Below are 20,652 nucleotides of genomic sequence, written 5' to 3'. Positions count from 1 at the left end.
GAGGTACCAGGGAAAGGCAGACTTTCAGAGCTGTGTGTATGTCCAGCTATCATTTTGAAAGTTGTCCGAGGAGGTGGAGTGAAGGGGAAACCGAGACTTCTCAGAAAGGACTGTGTGGGCAGAGTTTGTGGGGGACATGTAAACAAGTTCTGAATGTGCTGCAGGGGAGGGTGGGCATGCATCTGCTCAGTCTGCAGCATTATTAGGGACTTCAGCATCTGTGTTTGCTCCTCCATGACTTTAATCATCTGCTCAGTAGCATCCTTTACAAACTCCTGATTTTATTTTCTGTCCTCCCTTTCCACTTCTCTCCATGCCTTACGTTCCCTTTTCTTTGCATTGGTGAAGTGCAGTACCTCCTAGAACATGTCATCTTTGCTCCGTCTTGGGCGCTTTCTTATCTGGTGGAGACCCTCGGCGGTATGTGTGGGGTGTTCCTGAAGGCCACATCTGCCAAAGCACAAGGAACAATGCACAGAAGCATGATTGTTAAGTTCACGCACAGCATTGAAACATTTCAGTAAAATACACCTCTGGTAACTTTACAATCACTTTCTCACTGACCCTTGGCAAGCACATATCTTGGCAAACACCCAACATGGTGAATGTTGGCTGGGGGGTGCTCTACATGGGGGAAAGGAGCGCTCCGCAAGAGTTGCAGTGCAGCCAACTAGGGAAAAAATTCAAAATTCTCCCATGCTTTTCCACAGGTGAGGGTCATTGTAGTAGATATGTCACTTCTGAGGGTAAGCAGGGAAGAGAGGGTACATCTACTACACGCTTGTGACTTCCACCCTGGTCCCTATGCTGCTTGCCTGTGTGCCACTTTGGTCCCTGCATAAGTGATTGATTGATTGCCAAATGATGCGGGAAAGTTCCCTACAATGGGGGAAGGAACAAAGCTGCTCTACCAAGGAACTTTCAGCAGAGGATTGCCGAGTACTTCCAGGAAACTTTCCTAGAGATCTCTCTGGGGGATTCCTGTGAGATCTGTGTGCATCAACTCCCTGTTCTGCCGTAATGATTAGCTGCATGGGGAAATGTCCAGCACACAGAAACACAGCCAGCCTCCCACATTTCTAAACCCTGAACCCACTTCTGCACTACAGAAACCACAGCCACTTACCAGGTGTCTCCTCTCGTGCTTCTTGCTCACCGGAGAGCAACTGCTGAGACTGGCTAGACAACTCCAGAGTGCTGAACAGTTCCTGGATGCCTGCCCCACCGGGCAACCCCGCCGGGAGCGCCACATCATCATCTAACTCCACCTCTTCATCAATGACTTCGTCTTCTGGGTTAGGTTCTCCTTCCATTCCCTCCAAAGTATCCACAGGGCTCTTGGCGGTGGAGGTGGGGTCGCCACCGACGATAGCATACAGCTCCTTTATAGAACTGGCAGGTCTTAAGTGCAGCACTGGAGCGACAATTTGCCTCCCTCGCCTTATGGTACGCCTGCCTCAGCTCCTTTATCTTCACTTTGCACTGCAGCTTGTGGATCATATCCCTTTTTTCACAAGCCTTGACATATCTGCCTGTAAGTATCAAAATTACTACATCTCAAGCGCAGCTGGGACTGCCCAGCCTCCTCTCCCCGTATACTGATCAGATACAGCAGCTCTGCAGTGGTCCAAGTGGGAGAGCATTTGCTGCAATAACCTGACATGGTTCCATGGAAAGATGCGATGAGACCTCTCCACTGCGAGCCAACAGGAAATGGAATTTCAATAATTCCCAGGCTTCTAATGGAGTGGGGCAGGGTTATTTACCTAGCTGCAGGGCAGTTGAGTTCAAACTGGTGACCAGAGCAGTCAGATTGGGCATTATGGGACACCTCCTGGAGGCCAAGTAGAGTGATAAAATCAAGCATAGCGTCTATACTTGCACTTTGTCAACAAAAATTTTGCACAGAAAGCCTTATGTATGTCGTCTGGGTGTTTTTATTTTGTCGACGAAACAGTGTTTTTGCCAACAAAAGTTGCATTGCATTGTGTACATATTCACTGGTTTGTCGACAAAAGCTGCCTTTTGTCAACAAAACTCTGTAGTTAGACAAGGCCTAAATATCCAGTAGAGAGAATTAAACGTGTCCCTGCAATTCTCCAGTGGTGCATGAGCAAACTGAAACCTAGCAGGGACTCTGACTTCCATCATCACAGCAATTTCTTGTATTCCAGGCATGGAGAGCAAGGTATTAAGCTGAGGCTAACAACTCTTACTTTGATTTCTGCTCTAAGTGATTGGGAGGAATGGGGAGGGACTGCAATGACATGAGCTACTCTGTAGGTCTTTAGATTTATCCCCAAATACCAATGTGCATTGTAAGACAATTTCTGCACATCGCCCATGTGCATGCTGTGTTCTGAAATCATAACTGTCAGATTTGTTTTAGCCCTTTTTTTCTTAAAGCACTATGTATGAGCATTCCCTTTCCAGCATGCGCACACATACTTCATTCTCTTCCAGTCCTATCTTCACCATGTTTAACAATCAGGCCGACCATAGTTTAACTAATTTGTGTGCCAGGACATGACAAGAAGAGGGGTGGTCCCACTTGTGAGATCCAGGTGGAACACTTTAGTTAGAAGCCCAGCATCTCCTGCCTCCTCCTTCACCAGCTAGGTGGGATTTCTACCAGGGTGCTGACCCCAGTTCCTGCTTGGAGGTGATGTCTTACATATCAATGTCTGGTTAGTGGCTAAAATGAAAGATATGCCTTCCTCTTACTGTTGGAGCAAAGAGGAGCTTCCTGGTTTTCTGCTCCTCCAGAGCCTTTTTGTTATTGCAAGTAGGGCAGGTCTCACTACTCCTTCCTCAGGTCTCTATTTCCTGGATCCTCCTACCCTGTGAGTAATTACAGTTCCTGTCTCTGCTGCTGCATAAATCATTCCCCAGCAGCAGTGTGACACTGACATGGCCCTTGACAGTTGCACAGCAAGTTTTTGAAAACAAGAAGTGAAACTGGCCAGAGTTTTATTAATTTCTCTCAGAAGTTTGGCTAACTTCAAAGAGACCAAAAGTTACTGAGCAGCAGCAGAGGCACTGGAGCTGTCTGGGTCCAGACTCAGGAAGCAGCACTGCCTTGGTTTGCATTTGGTTCACATTTGCAGAATTATCTTGAAACCATAAGGTCTAAAAACTTAATTGAAAACGTATTTTGCAGAAATTCATGGTTTGGGGTCCCTATGCTCACTGGGTGTATGGATTCATGCCCTTTCATATTGTCAACATGGACAGGATCAAACTGCATTCAATCCACGTTTAGAGTCCTTCTAGCCTCACTCTCCCCCTGGGATAAAACACATTAGACACAATAATTGGACATAATTTGCTCTCATTCATCAGCTGACAGACCTAGTTATAACCCAGACAACCATGTTTAAAACATGCCTAAGCACAGTTTTCCAGAATGTGATTAAAAGTCTTGTGTAGATGGGGCCTCTATATGTTTATTTTGCCCCTTCTCCTTTTCCCATTTAATATGAACTGGTAGCTTTTAACATTGACCAAGTTCATTGGGGTACAATGACATGCCAAATGTCTATACATCAATTCAGAATGATCAGCTCCTCTAGGTGCTGATCATACTGAATACTTTTGACGTGCCATACCATGCTGCTGCTGCCACATTTGTCCAACGTCACCAAGATTCACTCAAATTCAGAAACAAAGGTAATATAATCCTGCTTTCAGCAGTCTGTTAATTTTTCCTCTTTGTTTTGCCTAACCCATATTGGGGGGAAAAGCTTGAATGAAATACTCTACTATTCTTCCAGCCCTCTTGGGTCCTATTGCTAAGAAGCATAGAACCATAGACGTTAGAGATGGAAAATAAGACCTATTAGGTCATCTAGTCCATCCTCCAGCCAGCTGAGGATTGTTGCCCACTTGTTGCCTTTGGGAATCTTTTTAAAAGAGGCTGCCAGTGACTGGCAACAGTCTGATTTTGATTTCCATTGTGCTGGCGGAGGAAAATACGCTTCCTATGAATGCATCAGGAAATTGCAGCACAGAGATCACACAAGTGTTATTGTACTGGGCTGGAGTTAGCAACATCAGGCTGAAATATTTTGTAATTAAGTGAGGAAAAGATAACATACCTTTTGCCAATGGATGCTTTCTTAAGGAAAGAGATCTGCATTTCTAGGGATTACGGGGACATCTTTTGGCTCACATCAAAATGTATTACAAGTGATCTTCGAAACCGTGCTCACTCCAGAGATCAGAAATGGGAATGATTCATCTAACTTCCTTAATTTTTCATCTCCAACTCTTTTCTTAGTGGCGACCTAAATGAAGACACCCTGGAGACCGAAAACGCAGCTGCTGCAGCCGCTGCTGCCTTCACAGCTTCCACACACCTGAAAGAAGCTGTCTTAGGTAGGTTCAGTGTACTGCATTGGCCTTTATTGCAGCCTTCCTTGTGGCAGCTTTGCAGCATCAGCAGTCCTGCTGCTTGAGAATTTGAGTGCTGCAGGTCTGCCTAGCTCAGCTGCCTGGGAGCACACCACACTGCCAGTGAGTGCCCAGGAGCCTCCTTGCAGAGTAGGCAGACTGATACCTTTAGGGTCAGGTCATGGTTTCACACATTTTCTGCATGCATCACTGTAGCTGTCATTTGCTCAAGGAAACAGAACAGTAGAGCCATAATCCTGCCTCCTAGATGCATGTGACAAAAAGGAAGGTGAGAAGGCCCAAAAGGGAGAGTGGGTAGATTTTTTTTTTTTTTTTCCACCAAATGCATCCGATGAAGTGAGCTGTAGCTCAGGAAAGCTTATGCTCTAATAAATTTGTTAGTCTCTAAGGTGCCACAAGTACTCCTTTTCTTTTTGGGTAGATATGGTTTCCTAGCACACTGCTGCCCTCTCCTGGTTAGAGTGGGATTGCTTGAGTTTCTTCCCCATTAAATCTGCTACCTATATGTTTTGCCCATAGCTCAGCCATGGGATCATCAGATTGTCTGTTTACAAGAGCATTACAGGTTTCAGAAGCAAGCAGAAGACTACTTTATGACTCAAAAATTGTAACAATGTCTCTGCCAATTGGGCTGCTGTGGCATAAACCAGTTTACTCTGGAAAGTCTCCCTTGGGTTTGCTGGCCTCTTAATTATTTGGATTAAGTTTAATGAACTTACTCTAGTAAGAAAAATGGTGACTCCCAAAAACTCTCTGATCCCTGTAATAAAGTATTGATGCTTGGTCCTGGACACTGATGCTTTTGTATCTTGGAATGTTCCTGTGGCTCTCACTTCAATGGCTTCACTCCAGTGTAGGCAGGTAGGAGATATTCACCAACTGAGTTGAAGTGGGTTTGCAAATGTTTCATTTTGCAAAAGACATGATTAACTGCTTATAAGCCCTCCTTTGGGAATAGTGGAAGACCCACCACCTTGAAAATAGACAGTTACACCATAATAATGTGTGTGACTATATCATCTGTCTCAAATGTTTCTGCATTCACATAAAGGGGTCAAATGTTCAGTCAGCCACTGAACTTTCATATTTACTTTTGTGGATCTGCAAAATAGGCATGCACTCATTTTGCCTGTGGTCAGCTGGCTGTTGGTATTGAAGGCTGGCTAAAAATTTGTCTGAAGAGCCTGGTTTTCCTGTCTGCCTTCTCTTTTTTTGCTCCAAGCTTTAAAACTCTGTCCCAAAATGTCTTTAACTCTTGACGGTAATCAATAGTTGTAACTCATTTTCCTTTTGACCCGCCCCAATCCCTGCCTCTCATTCCCTGTGAGAAGTGAAGATGGCTGAAGAGGAGGACAGCTTGGAGGCTGAGATTGTTTATCCCATCACCTGCGGAGATAGTAAAGCCAACCTGATATGGAGGAGTTCGTGTGCCCAGGCATTAATGTGAAATGTGTTCAGGTGAGGGTACAGAGTTCTCTGAAGGTCCCTAAGGAAGGACCCACATATATAAAGATAAGAGGTGTGCTCTTAGGTTACCCTCCTTGCCCAGAAAGGAGAATAAGGACCAAAGATGCTAATGAAATCCAGCATTCCAGTGCTATTGCTATGGTAGATCACTCTACCTGTTTGCTAAACCTCCATCCATATGTGGCTTTGATTGTGTCAGGAAGCAGGACTCTGTTAAACTATGTTGAGATCCTGCTTTACAGGGGAAGGAGAGAAACTATTTGAGTACCATTGTCTTCATGCAGTCTGTTGTGACTTAGTGCTTCATAAGAAAACTGAGCAGCTCTGGCGAGAGCTTCAACTTCAATCTGGCTCTGCTTTTGAGCAGTTTTCTAAAACACAGACATTCCCTTTATCAGATCAGTTTAAGAGAAATTGATACGGTGATGCAAACCTTCTTGGTAAAGATAGTATTGACCTGTTTCCACTCTTTCTACCCCAGATGGTTGGGGGTAAAAAAACTCTTAATGAGTGGAGGAGTTGGGGGCACTTTTCATTTCCAGAACATATGTTTCATGATAACACAGTAAGTCATCAATGATAAACAATAATCTGTTCCTTAAGAAGGGTCTGCTTTCAGGCTGCACTACCAGAGAGTTTTGATGAGATGGTCTACTCCCCCTTCTCTTGGAGAGAGAGATCTTTCCATGTCTCTCTCTCTCTCTCTCTCTCTCCCTCTCTCCCTCCCTCCCTCCCCAAAGCAAACTGTAGAGATGGGAGCAGATCAGTTTTGCCTGCTACCACCGGAGATCAGCTTCCTCTTTGCACTTGACTCTGGCTCCTGTTATAGATAAATGTTTCATGTCATGCAGCAGTTGGGAATATCACATTTATTTGTTAACATAGGGAATGAAAAGAGACCTGGAGGTGGCAAATCCCTACTGGAATTCCCCATAGAAGTTTTATTAAAGGAGGACTGTATAGCTCAGATGGGGTCCTAGGTCACCAATTCAAATTCACCTGGTCAATAATGAGGGAAAGATGTCACATGGCTATTCAATATGAAAAATGCTGGTTGTTTCAATCTAGTTCCCAGTAACAGATGTCCACATCATAAAAGTGGCAGCTGCAGTTGACACTAATTGTGCTTGTTAACTAACTCTGCAAAGGCCAAAGATGGGGGGGTGGGGGATAGCTCAGTGGTTTGAGCATTGGCCTGCTAAACCCAGGGTTGTAAATTCAATCCTCGAGGGGGCCATTTAGGGATCTGGGGCAAAAATTAGGGATTGGCCCTGCTTTGAGCATGGGGTTGGACTAGATGACCTCCTGAGGTCCCTTCCAACTCTGATATTCTATGAACTATGAACTGAGTGGCCAAAGAGCCTTAATCTTAGCATCTCTTCTGGTCAAGTCCATTGTTGAAGTGCTTTGTGGGGTTGACCATTGGGCAACATGCTGTTAGGAAGACTGGATACTAATGGTGGGTGGGAACGATCTGTTTTTCGTCACTAGTTTGCTGATAGTGGGAGCAGATGAGAGCTAAATAAAATAGTGTGTAGTTGCACATGGTATAATTTGCATTATAGTGTTCTGTTCCATATTTTGCACAAACTGCATTAGGATGGATCTTGTATGGCCTTCCTGTCTCATGCTTTGTGGTATGTACAGGGCTAGGAGAAGAATTTGTAACCAATTTCTGCCAAAGTTCAGACTCTTGCTCTTATTCGGATATGTTTTAGTGTAATCACAATATCCTGGTGGGTGATTTTTCACTAGAGATGGGCCTAGCCCAGAGAGTCCTATCAAACTTTTGGGTTCTTCAGATCAGGAGTTTTGGTATGAGCCCAGCTTTGGTTTTAACAATAAAATTAAAACTTGGCCATCAAGGTCGTCCTGCTCTGTCACTGGGCACAGAGCTAAATACAGTTTATGCACCCTGGTGTAACATATTACTGTCCTCTCATGTGGAACAAGTCTGCATTTTTCCTGCTGCGTCACACCATGTTACATTTCTCCCCTTCGCAGTATGATGATCACCTAATTAGCCCCAAAGAGTTTGTCCACTTGGCTGGCAAGTCAACCCTGAAGGACTGGAAGCGAGCTATCCGGATGAATGGGATCATGCTCAGGTTAGTCTTTTTGCTTGCTTGTATATGTGCATTGATGGCCGGGGTTTCTTCTTTCTGGGAGAATCCAGAAGGATCCTCCACATGTTCTGATACAGCTGTTAAGAGACTGAGTGGATATGTGTGCCACTGAATACACTGAAAGTTTGTACCAATAACTGCCTATCCATCCAGTGATCAGTTTTCCGTAAGTGTTTTCCTTGTTGCAGGTAGGCAGAGGTAGTTAAGAAATGAGGGACTGTCACTACCTGTCATAGTCCCAGGGCAACAATGTGATATGCAGCTGCCTCTAGAGTGGTGCATGGCAGTTATGTAACAGCCACACAGCAACAGCGCTTAACAGTTTTAGAACAGGAATACACTATCCGGTTGGAAAAGCTTCAATGCTTAAAAGCCATTGTGGCTTAATTTCCACTTCCTCTCCCTCCCTCAGCTGAGCATATTATCTTCTAACTGACACCTCCACGGGGCATTCAGCCAGAGAGAACTCTGTGTGCTTGAACCTGGTTCCCAATAAATCTCAGACTAAATTCCCCATGGGCACTTCTAACCTCCTGCTTATCAACTCAGGGACAGTACCTAACGTGCTTCCTGTATTCAAAGTGCTGGTATATATCTGTGTGCCAGCTGCATTTTCAGTTACGATCATGGTGCTTGTGACATCCAACGTGCACATGCTTTATTAAGTTGTTGTTCCGGGGCCTCAGACAAGTCTCACGATATGAACACTATTCCATATAGTGGGAGCAAGAGCTGTGATCTCCAGGAAGATTTTCTTTTTGATATTCCTAGATATTTTCAGTCATTTAGTACTTCTAGTATTATTTATAGCAGTCTGTTCCTGTAAGAGATCATGCTGCATTCTGTTTCTTTTGGCCTCGATTTGAGCTGTTTCGGCATGTTCATGCCTCCCACTTGAGGCATGTTTATGTTCTTTGAGCTAAGGGAATTTGTCCGCTTTATTAATCTGCCGGATATAGAGAGGAGTCACTTAATATGTATTGAATAATGATCAGTGATGAAATCCTTTTCTAAGTGCCTGACTTTCAGTGGGTTTCAGTCTGGCCACTGCTTGTATGCACGCAGATGATAGATTCTGTCAGTGTGCATGCAGAATTTTTACACACCTAATCTATCACCTGTAGATGCAGGTGTGCGCTAAAGTGCATGTGCATTAGAGAAGCTTGGAATTCAAGTTCTCTGCTGCTTCTTCCTGTGAAACCTTATTCTCTCTGGGTAATAGCCACTTCCTGATTTCATTAGCCTGCTGTGACACTTGCTTTGACAGCTTTCCATTTATATACATTGCTCTGTGCTCATTCAGCAAGGTGCCTCCTCTCTGGCGGTTTTATCTTTATCTCAGGTTCCCTAGTTCACTTTGCTTCACTTTGCTTTGCTAATGTATCCATATGCACCGAAGGAGCGAATGAGAGAAGCTGCAGCATGGTGCTCTTCACCAGTGAAGAGTCCATGTTTCTCTTCCTCATCCTTAGTGTTCTGTAACCTTTCCTTATAGAGCAGATAGAGAGCCATCTTCACCACACTGCCATACAGCGCTCCTTACCCTTTCCATTTTTCACACAGGTCATTCTTGGACAGGCTGATCACTGACCTCTCCGCACAAAAACTTGCATAGTAAAGCCCAATCTACATGGGTCTTTCAGCTGATTCTAACAGTCTTGTATTCTTCACAATTCAGATCCACTTGTTGTCAAGCCGGCTTCTAATACGCTTTGCTCAGCCTATAGGTTCAAACCATGTTAGAATAATGTTCAGAAATCTTGTTCCTAGTCTAGGTCTCTACCTTGGCTCAAATGTGGATATTCTGACACAGTTTTTCCCTGTCCATAATGTATTCGCATGCTATTAAGCTCTAGTGAGTGGTATAATTGTTAAACTCACATGTAAAGGCTGTATTGAAGGGGATTAAATGCTCGTCTTGTTGGTAAACAATTTTTCCCCTCTCTTCCTGACAGAGTGGACTTTCTCACTCGCGCTTTCATTTATGGCCCACTAATTTGGTTAGTGTTCCCTCCAGAATGGATAATTGGGGAAAAAAGAGAAGCAACTCTTGGCCCATTACCTCTGCCAGTCCCTCTGATCTTTACTGGCCCCTTAAGGAGGAGTCTCAAGGGCACTTCTGCAGTTGATTATCCTGCAGGGCAATCTCATGTCCTGCTTCCTCTCCACCAGGCCAATTTAAGAGAAAAGAAGGGCAGGAAGCTGAAATGCAGAGTTAATTCGTGCAGGGTTTGGAGAGGTCTGTGTGTTCGAAAAGCAGTTAAAAACTTCAGAAGGGAGCTGTTTTTTCAGTGATCTTTCTCACTGTATCTGGGACATACTGATACAAGTGTGTACTCGTACTCATTCCTTGTGCTGCAGGAAGATCATGGATTCCGGAGAGCTGGATTTCTACCAACATACCAAGGTCTGTTCAAACACCTGCCGAAGCACTAAAATTGACCTGACCGGAGCCAGAGTATCTCTGACTAGCCAGACGTCAACAGAGTATATTCCTCTCACCCCTTCCTCTGCAGATGGTATGTTTAGTGCTTTCCATAGCCCTCGTTACTGGGGCTCTTAAGAGTCAAAGCTTTAATTACCGCTTCCTTATGAATGCGGTTACTGTTGTCTCTATCGTGTTTTTTCTTGTTGCTTTTTTCCTCCTTCACTTCTCCCCCTCCCCCTGTTGCTGGGTCTCCCATGTTGGAGCTATGCAGAAGCAGCTATTGTAATGCTGCATGGCAGAGCAGTAGCTGCCTGGAAGGAAATCACTTGGATACTCTGTAAGAAATTCATTCTAAAGAGTTACCCGTGCTGCATCCTGGCTTACTAGGAGCCACATAGCCAAAGTAGTGGCCTCCAGATAATCCACAGGAATTAGTGCAGTAGTCCCCACGTGATGTGGTCATCCTTCAGTGCCAGCATCTGACCAGCTGCTAGCTGTCCTCAGTGTACATGACAGTAGGCTGCAGAGATGAGCATGATTTCTTTGTTGCAGCATGCTGGATTTGGAGCCCCTTTTATTGCACTTTCTTTCAAAGATGGCAACTGACTTCCTTCTGAATAATTTAGATATTTTCATTTAAGGCTCCGTTTCTGAATTATTTATTGCTTTTGTCTGATGAAAGATTAAATGCAGCCATGAAATGCTACAACTTTCTATCAGATCTCTCACAAATAGGTTACAAAAATGAATTTAAAAGGACATTGCTTTAGAGTTTGCTCTAAATTTGATTTGTCTTAAGCAGGGAATGTTTGGTGGAAATGTGCTCCTATTTCTAAATACTTATATTTGCAAATTCTTTTGCCACTGAGAACTTACAAAAAAAAAAATCTTATAGCCATAAATTTTTGCAGGAGAAAAGCAAAAATTGTTTTTGTTCCCTTGCTTGGGCAGAGCCAGCACATTTAACAATTGAATTCCATGCTTTGGGCTAGTATTTATGGTTGCTGTACATGTTTAACCCATTGTTTATTTCAGTGTTAGTTCCACCCCACAGCATAGCTCTAACCCTTGTTGCTGTGAGCAGTTCTATTAATATGATCCAAGATGTTAACACGCAAACCAGGAAGTTTCCACACTGTTGGTGTCAGGCTGTTTTTGGCGCAAGTGGGGGAAACCAAATTTGCAGAGTGGAAGGAACAAACTGCTCTGGGAAAGAATTATTTGAAAGCTACAGAGTGTTACAAACTGCTCATCTTTCAGGAGAGCATTCTAGTGCTCCCAGAATGATCACTGCATCTCTGGCCCAGATTTTGAGCTGTACAGCTCCAGCATGCAGCTTGACATCCTCCTGGCAGCTCAACTGACATGTGACTCCTTCATCTCCATAGTAACAATACCATAGAGATTGGAAAGGGCTGTGGAGACCAGAGATCACACGAGTGGCTGGGCGGAAATATGATCACAGTCATATACCCTGGAGGCAGCAAGGATATGACAGAATTCCAATGTGTATTATCTGTAGGAATGACGGGGTCAGTTCAGTCTTCAGGCCTGTCAAACCACAGGTCAGAGGCAGTCTGTTAAGAATTTTGTATCTCTTCCATGTCCTGTAGATTGGCAACAAGCCAGATAATTGCCCTGAACACTTACCAGACCAGATACAAATTCTGCTTGCCAGCCCTCTGTTATAATAATAATATTAATAATAATAATAGAAAACTTAATGTAATAAAGAAATGACTCTCCCCGAGGCAAAGAGAATTTTGCAGGAGTTGTGTAAATAGTGCCCAGGGTATTTGCCCGGCTGTATGGAAAGGTAAGCAAAGCTCACACAATGGCCTCATGTGACTTTTAATCCCACTTCTGAGTCTCTGTTTGTTTGGCTTTCAGCTGGAGGAGATAAGTTCATTAGTATTCAGTAGTAATATTGAGTACTACATGGACTTGCCTGTTTACTTGGATGTGTCATCGTCGGTGTATAATGCAAGGACAACCTGATGATATGTGGCAAGACTTGTGAAGCCATAACTTGTGTTTTCTTTTCCTTTTCAATCTTGGTTGCAGTAAATGGATCTCCTGCTACAATCACCATAGAAACTTGTGAGGAAGCCAGTGATTGGACCACTAGCATTGGAGGTACAGTTCAGGAAAGCCACAAGACATAATGCTGTTAATATCTCCTATCATACTCCATGTGCGCTTATCTACATTTGAAAGGGATGTAGATTGAAAGGGAGAAGGTTGAGGAGAAAAAAAAGATAGGGTGAGTAGGAAAACTGTTTCTGCCTGTAGGTGTTCCCATACTCAGCTGCCTGATCTTCATGGTATTTATTTGCCATAGCTTTAGATTATTGTAGTGTAGGACTAAGTCCTTTGTGTTTGTAGTGTAGCCACAACATCTTCTTGGCATGAAATTGCTTCCAAGTGTCAGAATACCCAAGCATGGGTCAAATTCTGGCTATTGCCCTCAGAGGAACCTGGGTGTGAGTCCTGAGATTTCTCCCTTGCTTCTCTGATTCAGCAGAATTAAGAAGAATCATGGAGGCTAACCTCTGACACCGAAATGGGATAGGGATTTGTGGTGCTGCATCCAGCAGCCTGTGCTGGGTTGTGGAAGAAAAGTGAATGAGACTCCTAACAGGAGCTCTGCCTCAGTCCCTCTGGCTCAGGGTTTGAAGTGACTCACAGGTTCTTCTGCAGCTTCTCTGCCCTATTGGGCAGAATCAGTCCTCTGTGATATGGGGAATTGGGAGGACTATAAGGGGAAAGTATGTTCTTCCTTTAAAGCTACGAAATCAACTTGGTTTTTCACCCATTGCCTTGGGATGCCTGTTCCTACTGGGTTCCCCCCCCTAGATAGAGATAGAATGTCTTCTGCTTCAAACCCCCCCAGAGAAAAGTCTAGGGTGAGCTTCTGCCTTTCGATAGGGTTGCTGAATGTGCACATCCCTTTTACCTCACAGTAAGACATGGTGATGTATCGGTCATTCAGCCCCCTCTCCCGCCCCCCCACCGCCTTTTCCTAGTACTCTGAGGTTCTCTCTCATACTGGCTGCTCCCCTAGATGACACATTTGCATTCTGGCGAGGTCTGAAGGATGCAGGGCTGCTGGAAGAAGTGATCGAAGAGTTTCACCAGGAGCTTGTGGAAACCATGAAGGGCTTACAGCAGCGGGTCCAGGATCCTCCCTTACAGCTCAGTGGTAAGAGCCTGATTGCAGGAGCTAATAAGCAGCATCTTTGTGTCTTCATGACTATTCTTATTATTAAATGGCAAAAAACCTTTGTGAACGCAGAGTTAAGGTTGCCAGGTGATAGCTCATGCCCCTCCCAGAACATCGAGTTCAGCGAAATCGGTCTTCTGAAAACCAGGAAATACAGTTAAGGTAAATGCCCACATACCCTTAACTTTGCCCTCCTTGAGCGCTGCCCCACAGCACCCATAACACACTCCCATTCTGCCTTGTTGCTGTAGTGGACAGGCGCTACCTGCACTGAAATATTGAGCCTCTTCTCCCTGCAGAGTACCACATTTGTCAAATTTGACAGACACTTCAGACCCTTTTACAACCCTTCACTCATGTATGCAGTATGCCACCTAAACCTATATTTTTCCCCTACCCATCATTAAGTCCATAGACTCCTCTCAGATCCCACCTCGCTGCTGACACCCGAGATGATTCTGCATTGAAATGATACTGGCACCCACCAGCCCTGTGACCTGGAAGAAGTTTTCCAGATAGTTAGCCTCTCACTCTCTACATGCTCAGTGTAATACCTTAGGAGCAAGAATAATCACATGAGGCTTGTGATGAGAAGCAAAATCTTTTTGAAATAGCAGTGTAATTTGATTTCTCACAAAGGGCTGGTGGGTGCCATGCACTCTGTTGGAGTAACATTCTAGCCTTAGGGACCCTCATGCAATGATCTGAGCCCTTGTTGAGCTTTGTCTGTGAGCCAGAAAAGGTTGCCAGAATCTCTCAACTTTTGTTTTGGGAGATGTATTTTGGGACCTCCTTGGTCAGACAACCCCAAATTTGTGTGGCACACAATGAGGCACACCATATTTCAAGGCAATCCAAGTAGCCATGTAGATTTTCGAGCACTTAGAAGAGTCAAACTTTAAACAAAAAGCTAGTCTTAACTATAGCAGAATGAATTATGCTCACTTTGCTGGCATCCCTTTAATTCTCATATGCAGGGTGGGGTATGGAAATAACTGGCCACTATGGACGGTGCATCAGTGGTGCAGGGTAGTTTTGTGGCCAGTTTCCTTAGGATCTGCAATGCAGTCTGTGGTAAAAACTTGTTTCCAGCAGTTGACAAACAGATTCCCACTGGCTTTGCCATCTGTGCATATGCCCTGCTAATCTGAGCCAGTTTCTGCAGTTCATTGCACTACATCATTAGAAGGTAACGCACCACGTGATTGAAGGAAACTGACTGTCCTTCCCACTCACGCATGTCACTGAATATAGAAAAAATAATTTAATATGACGGCTTCATATTTTGGAATGTCTGGCACTTGGGACCAACACTGCTGTCAGCTATTGTGTCCTCCTTAAACTTGGAGTTTTTCCTCCTTATGTACTGCCTGCCATGGCCTTTCACAGCACGTCTTGCTGGGAGGAAACACAGCTTGTCTTGCCACTTCACTGAGACTGAGGGGCAGTGTCACTTTGAGAAACCCTTTGCCCTTCAGTTATGGGATTCTCTTATTTGGGGATGTCTGTGTGAAATTCTCAGACAACAGTCATCTTAACCACAAGATTTAATACAAGCACGGAGAAAACAGAATGAAAATAAAAGTAATTGCAAAAATCATCTAGATTAATGTTTCCCATAAACTGAGCTAGAGAAAAAGAATTTTCAGCACTCATAAAGGGGGGAGAACAAAGCTTCTAGATTGTATCCTATGAAAGCAATTCTCTCTCTGACCACGCTTTGGTCAGCCTGTCAGCAGTGCTTGCTGTTTAGATAGCAATTAGCTATGTGTCAGAGACCTCTCTTATCAATCTCTATTGGGAAGAAAGGACTATTGTCTCTTAATCATCCCTTGATGCTTCTCCCCATCCTTTCTTTCTCCATATTCTAAGCATAAATATTAATGAATTCTTAAGCTCTGACCTCTTGCATTATCCTAAAACAGATTTGGCTATGTCACTTTAGCACAGCGGTTTTCAAACTTCATGCACCGCAACCCACTTCAGACAACAAAAATTACTGCATGACCCCAGGAGGGGGGACTGAAGGCTGAGTCTGCCCGAGCCCCACCGCCCTGGGTGGAAGGGCCAAACCCCAAGGTCATCAGCCCCAGGTCGGGGACCTGTAACCTGAGTCCCGCCATCCAGCGGGTGGTTGGGCTCGGGCTTCGGCCCGGCCCTAGGCCCCAGCAAGTCTAACGTCAGCCCTGGTGACCACATTAAAATGGGTTTGCAACTCACTTTGGGGTCCCGATCCACTGTTTGAGAACTGCTGCTTTGGCATATCTGTCTTTTACCAAGAAAAAAGTAAATTCTTTCTGTAGGGAATGATTCTTTCCTCAACGATCAGTATCTATTTTTCTGTTTTAAGATGCTGTCTTACTCAACAACATAGTCCAGAATTTCGGCATGCTGGACCTGGTAAAGAAAGTTCTAGCTAGCCACAAGTGCCAGATGGATCGCTCAAGAGAACAATACACACGGGATTTAGCAGGTATGCCCATCTGGAATTTCGGTGTCTCTTCTGTTGGCATCGCTGGTACTATCCTGGATTTTTTCTGTGTAAGAAAGTAGTAGATTTTTTTTTTTTTTTTTTGCTAATCAATGCATGCTAGATCAGTTTAGCTTGGAATGATGCTAAAGAATGAGCTAAATTGCCTTGCTTATTGTACTTCAGTTGTTGCTATGCTGTTAAAACTAGAAAGATGGCCACTGGGAAGCTTATGTTAGGTGGAGGTTGGAGAGTACCCGTACTAACGTTCATTACGGTCTCTTGTTTTCAGCATTGGAGCAGCAATGTGACGAGCACCGCAAGCGAGCAAAGGAACTGAAGCATAAATCGCAGCACCTCAACAATGTGCTCATGACTCTGACTCCAGTTTCCATCCCAGCACCTTTAAAACGCCCCAGACTTACCAGGGCCACATCTGGGCCAGCTGCTATCACCTCTCAAGTCCTGGCCCAGTCAGCACAAATTGCCTTGGCCCCAGGAGTGCCCGTCTCTCAGTTGGCCAACTTCCCTCTCAGCAAAGTGGTGTCTGCCCTTCCAGCCTCAGTGCTTGGGAAAAGTACATCTCAGGCACCCTCAGCCAGCTCCCCGGCCTCACCGTTATTGGGAGGATACACCGTACTGGCTTCCTCAGGCTCTAGTTTCCCCAGCACTGTTGAGATCCATCCCGACGCTTCCAACCTGACAGTCCTCAGCACAGCAGCCATACAAGATGGCAGCACTGTGGTGAAAGTGGTGAGCCCTTTTCAGCTGCTCACCCTCCCGGGACTAGGTACCACCATACAGAACGTAACACAAATGGCTCCCAGTGGGAGCACGATTGTGACGGTGCCGTCTAGCGCCGTTGAGGATGCCACGGCGTCAGACGAACATACCACCACCATTGAGGTGACGACAGTGGCAGAAGAGCAAGAGCAGAAATGAAAAGGGGACTTGCCTGGAGGGACATTTTTTGTGACATACTCTGGCTTGAACTGCCTTTTCTCTGCCTGTGCTGAGGGAAGAGGGAACAGTGTAAAGAGGGCATAGGGAATTGAGACTCTGGGATAGATTGGCTAAAAGGAGTAATAATGAGGTTTGAGCCAAAGAAAGGGAAAAAGAGAGACCACCAAAAAAGAGGGGGGGAAATGCACTGACCCATTAACCGGTTTACATATAAAATTTTCCTCTTGTGTTTTCCTGGAATACATGTTATCTCCATGTCTAGTTCACTAGCTCTGCATCGTCTCTAGACATCGCAGCTGGCACAGAGCATCGAGAGAAGCAGATGTGGGCAGGGCCTGAGAACAGGGAAAGAGCAGAAAGTAGCAAAAGGTTAAGGAAACAATAGATGAGGCATTTTACTAGAAACTAAGGGGTAAGTGGCCAAGGGGCACTCCTGAGTTCTGGCATGATTCAATACTGCATGTGGGCCGACAATACTAGGGAGTCTGCTGCTTCCCCTTTACAACAGAGGGCAGTTTGGGAAGCTGGTGTTCTGGAGGGTGGGCCGGTACAGAGTGCGTAGCTGGGCATGAAGAATGTGCATGACATTGAGGTAAAGCAGCCTTGGACCAGGGAAGGTCCTCTGATGTGTGGCAGTCCCAGGGCTGAGCCAAGTGACCCTTGTTGCTGGTTTCTGCACATAATATTGGGTTTGGGTAGTTAAATGCAGTATCTCAATATTACTAAATGTGCAGTCTCCTCATGAGTGAGATGCTGGTCTCCCAAGTCTGATCATTGAAAGGTGGTGGGGGGACAGTTAAAGGTTTTGGTTCCATCCAGGGACAGGTGTGGAAAATCTGTATCTTTTGAGGATTTAGGGTCTCCTTCAGTTTTCTCAAAAATCTGTTCTTTTGGGTTTTTTTTAAAAAAGGAAACTCTCTCTTGTGGCTCTTCTGGTTGTGCAGGTGATGTCCAGGGGCACAGTTGTACTGTTGAGTATGCAGAGAAACCAATTAAATAATAGCACTAAGAGACATCTGAACTTCTTCCATCTTAGCAAGTGTTAACTATGGAATCTACTCGTCCCCATGTCTCTGCTAATCTCTTATTAGAAGCATCTAGCCAATGAGCCTTATCTAGTGTGGCTGGGTGTTCTTGTCCCCTCCCAATGTGCCCAAAAGGATATTTTGTGGGCTGCAAGGTTTGAATATGCAAATAGAATATTCATATATCAAATACTCTTTTGATTGTTCAGCTCGCTGAGAGGTTTGCTACTGTCCTTATTTTTGTAAAAGGTGTGTGTGTGTGTGTGTGTGTGTGAGAGAGAGAGAGAGAGAGAGAGAGAGAGAGAGAGAGTGACGTTTCAGCTGGAGACAGTGTTAAAGGGGCTGGATTCCTGCAGTGTGGGTTTTCTATCAGTTTGATCTGGCAGCAGCAGCAACAACAGGTCACTTTAATAAGCTAATAAATATTTTTGAAAGAGTGCTGCTGGCTTATTACATCTCCTTGTATGTGTCCGATTGTTACAGCTAGTATTAAAGCACAAAACTGGCTCCAAGAATGAACAGAATCCTCTTCCTCTTCTCCCCATGCCATCCACACACACCTGCAAAGTAATACTGCCAATCCTTCCAAAATTTTGGCCATACACTGTTTCAGGTTATATCTTAGGAAGTTATTTCCTTTGTGCTGTGGTGGTAAGAGAAAGCCAAGGGTGCTTCCCCTCACATGAGCATAGACTGGTGTGTTAGCAAAGTGAAGGGAATGTCACTGGAGACCTAGACTGGGGGCTTGATGGGAAAGAAATGTCTTTTGTTTGCTGCCTTAACCCTTTAGAAAGATTTAATAGTGGCAAAGCTTTAGATGTGGGATTGGCATCCCTGATGCTTTCTTTACTACTAGTTTTTTTTTTTTTTTTTTTTTCTAGGCCAGCCTGGAATTCCATATGTTGGTGCTAATAAAACTCTTAAGGATGGGTGAAGACATGTTATTGTTAATGCCTTTACATAGCATTTTTAAAGGTGTTAGGGATTTTTAATAAATTAAGAAATAGAATTTGAATTATAGGAGGAGAGTCTTCTTTCTCCTCTTCTTTTGAGTGATGGAGAAGGCATGAATCTGCAAGCAAACCGAACAGAGCTTTCCAGAAATGTGAATTGTAGCCTTGACATCGCCTCATTTTGTGAATGAAAAGAAGCTTATCCCAAGACTTGTTGTTATTAATTACATAAAGGGATTTCTTTGTGGCTGCTGCTCTTAACTCCAGGAGGCAGGAAACATTTATGACAAAATCATGCAAACCTGACCGACTATGTTGGATAGGAAGCAACAACCCTCAAAAGATCTTTCCCTTTTGTTCTCTCTTTTCCCCAGCTTGACTATGAAATGCTGCTGAGCGTGGTCTCCGTAATAGTGGAATTAGGATGCTCCTATGAGAAAGCAGTTGTGACCTTATAGACAAGAGAGGTGCTTGGTAGAAATGGGGAAGAAATTAGAGAGGGTTGTTGGTGAATGGGGTAGGAAGTGGGAGAGTGCAGCTTGATATGAAGTTGCAAGATGAAAGACTTGAGCCCTATGCTGCCTTAGTTACTGAAAGGGCCCTACTCTGTCTGAGGAGTAGAGGGGGCACAGTATGGACAAGCAACAGAAGTACCTAGCAGGTGACTGTGGTTCAGGAATCAGCCACAGGGACATGGTTCAGGAATCGATAGCTCTTGTTTTACTGAGTTCAGGCACCACTGAAGCAACAGCTTGGAGTCTGCAGATCTGGTTGGCAGAAGATGTAAACAAATATTAGCAACCCCATCCTCTCAGGCCATGAAAGAGACAGCGCAGCTATTAACTATGTTGGGGACCTTTCATGTATCTTGTGCTCTTTAGCAAACTGTGTCTTGTCAGCTTAAAAAATCATGGGAAGCACATATGTCCCTTGTGTGCCTCTCACATGTGGTATTTAGCGTGCTGCTTATGAGCCTGGAGTTCTGATCAATACTGCCTGTATCTCCGACAGCAAACAGGATCGCTCTCCCCTGCCCATTATGTAGAGGGAAGGGATGGCCTTCCAATGTGTGGGGAGCTAGTCCCCTATTCCCAGTGAAGACTGTGGAATAAAGGCAGTTGCATGGTTGGATTCCCCCTGCTCCTAAGCATTTGGGTACAAGTAGAGGAGGAAAATACACATACTTTAACTAGGAAGAGGAGGGAGAGATTACGTTGCAACATGAAGCCAGGATGTTGCACAGGAATTATTTTGTGTGTCTGCAACCTCTGATTCAACAGCATGCATCTAGAGCATAAAGAAATAAACAGAGGCTGTTTGAGCATTAAAACCAATTAAACCAAATTTGCTTCAGTATCTGATCCCCTCTCTTGTTTTGTTGGAAGCTCTGAACTGTTTAGAGGCCAATCAGGATCCTTCATTTGTTTTGCTGTGTGCAATACTGTGTCTGTTGCTGTAATGTTTTCCCAAGCATATGAAAAAGAGTACTTGTGGCACCTTAGAGACTAACAAATGTATTTGAGCATAAGCTTTCGTGAGCTACAGCTCGCAATCCTTCCCCACGCGCTCTTGTGCAGCTCACCA

General features: G+C 44.5%; 1 protein-coding gene across 1 annotated transcript in view; it reads left to right on the top strand.

Annotated features, from left to right (window-relative positions):
• The window catches only part of GMEB2 (glucocorticoid modulatory element binding protein 2), a 36,631-nt gene extending 17,581 nt beyond the window's left edge, over positions 1-19,050 (top strand). The window contains 9 exon segments of the mRNA XM_038369809.2: positions 4,280-4,377; positions 5,745-5,831; positions 5,834-5,871; positions 7,885-7,988; positions 10,368-10,525; positions 12,499-12,570; positions 13,499-13,636; positions 16,008-16,130; positions 16,420-19,050. Of these exon segments, the coding sequence (XP_038225737.1) occupies positions 4,280-4,377; positions 5,745-5,831; positions 5,834-5,871; positions 7,885-7,988; positions 10,368-10,525; positions 12,499-12,570; positions 13,499-13,636; positions 16,008-16,130; positions 16,420-17,069 (1,468 nt within the window). The 3' untranslated portion in view covers positions 17,070-19,050.
• The last annotated feature ends 1,602 nt before the right edge of the window (positions 19,051-20,652 follow it).

This window comes from Dermochelys coriacea, chromosome 13, assembly GCF_009764565.3.
Source record: "Dermochelys coriacea isolate rDerCor1 chromosome 13, rDerCor1.pri.v4, whole genome shotgun sequence".
In the NCBI taxonomy this organism is placed as follows: domain Eukaryota; kingdom Metazoa; phylum Chordata; order Testudines; family Dermochelyidae; genus Dermochelys; species Dermochelys coriacea.
Note: the sequence above shows the minus strand (reverse complement) of the source record. Positions and strands in the feature narration are given on the sequence as shown.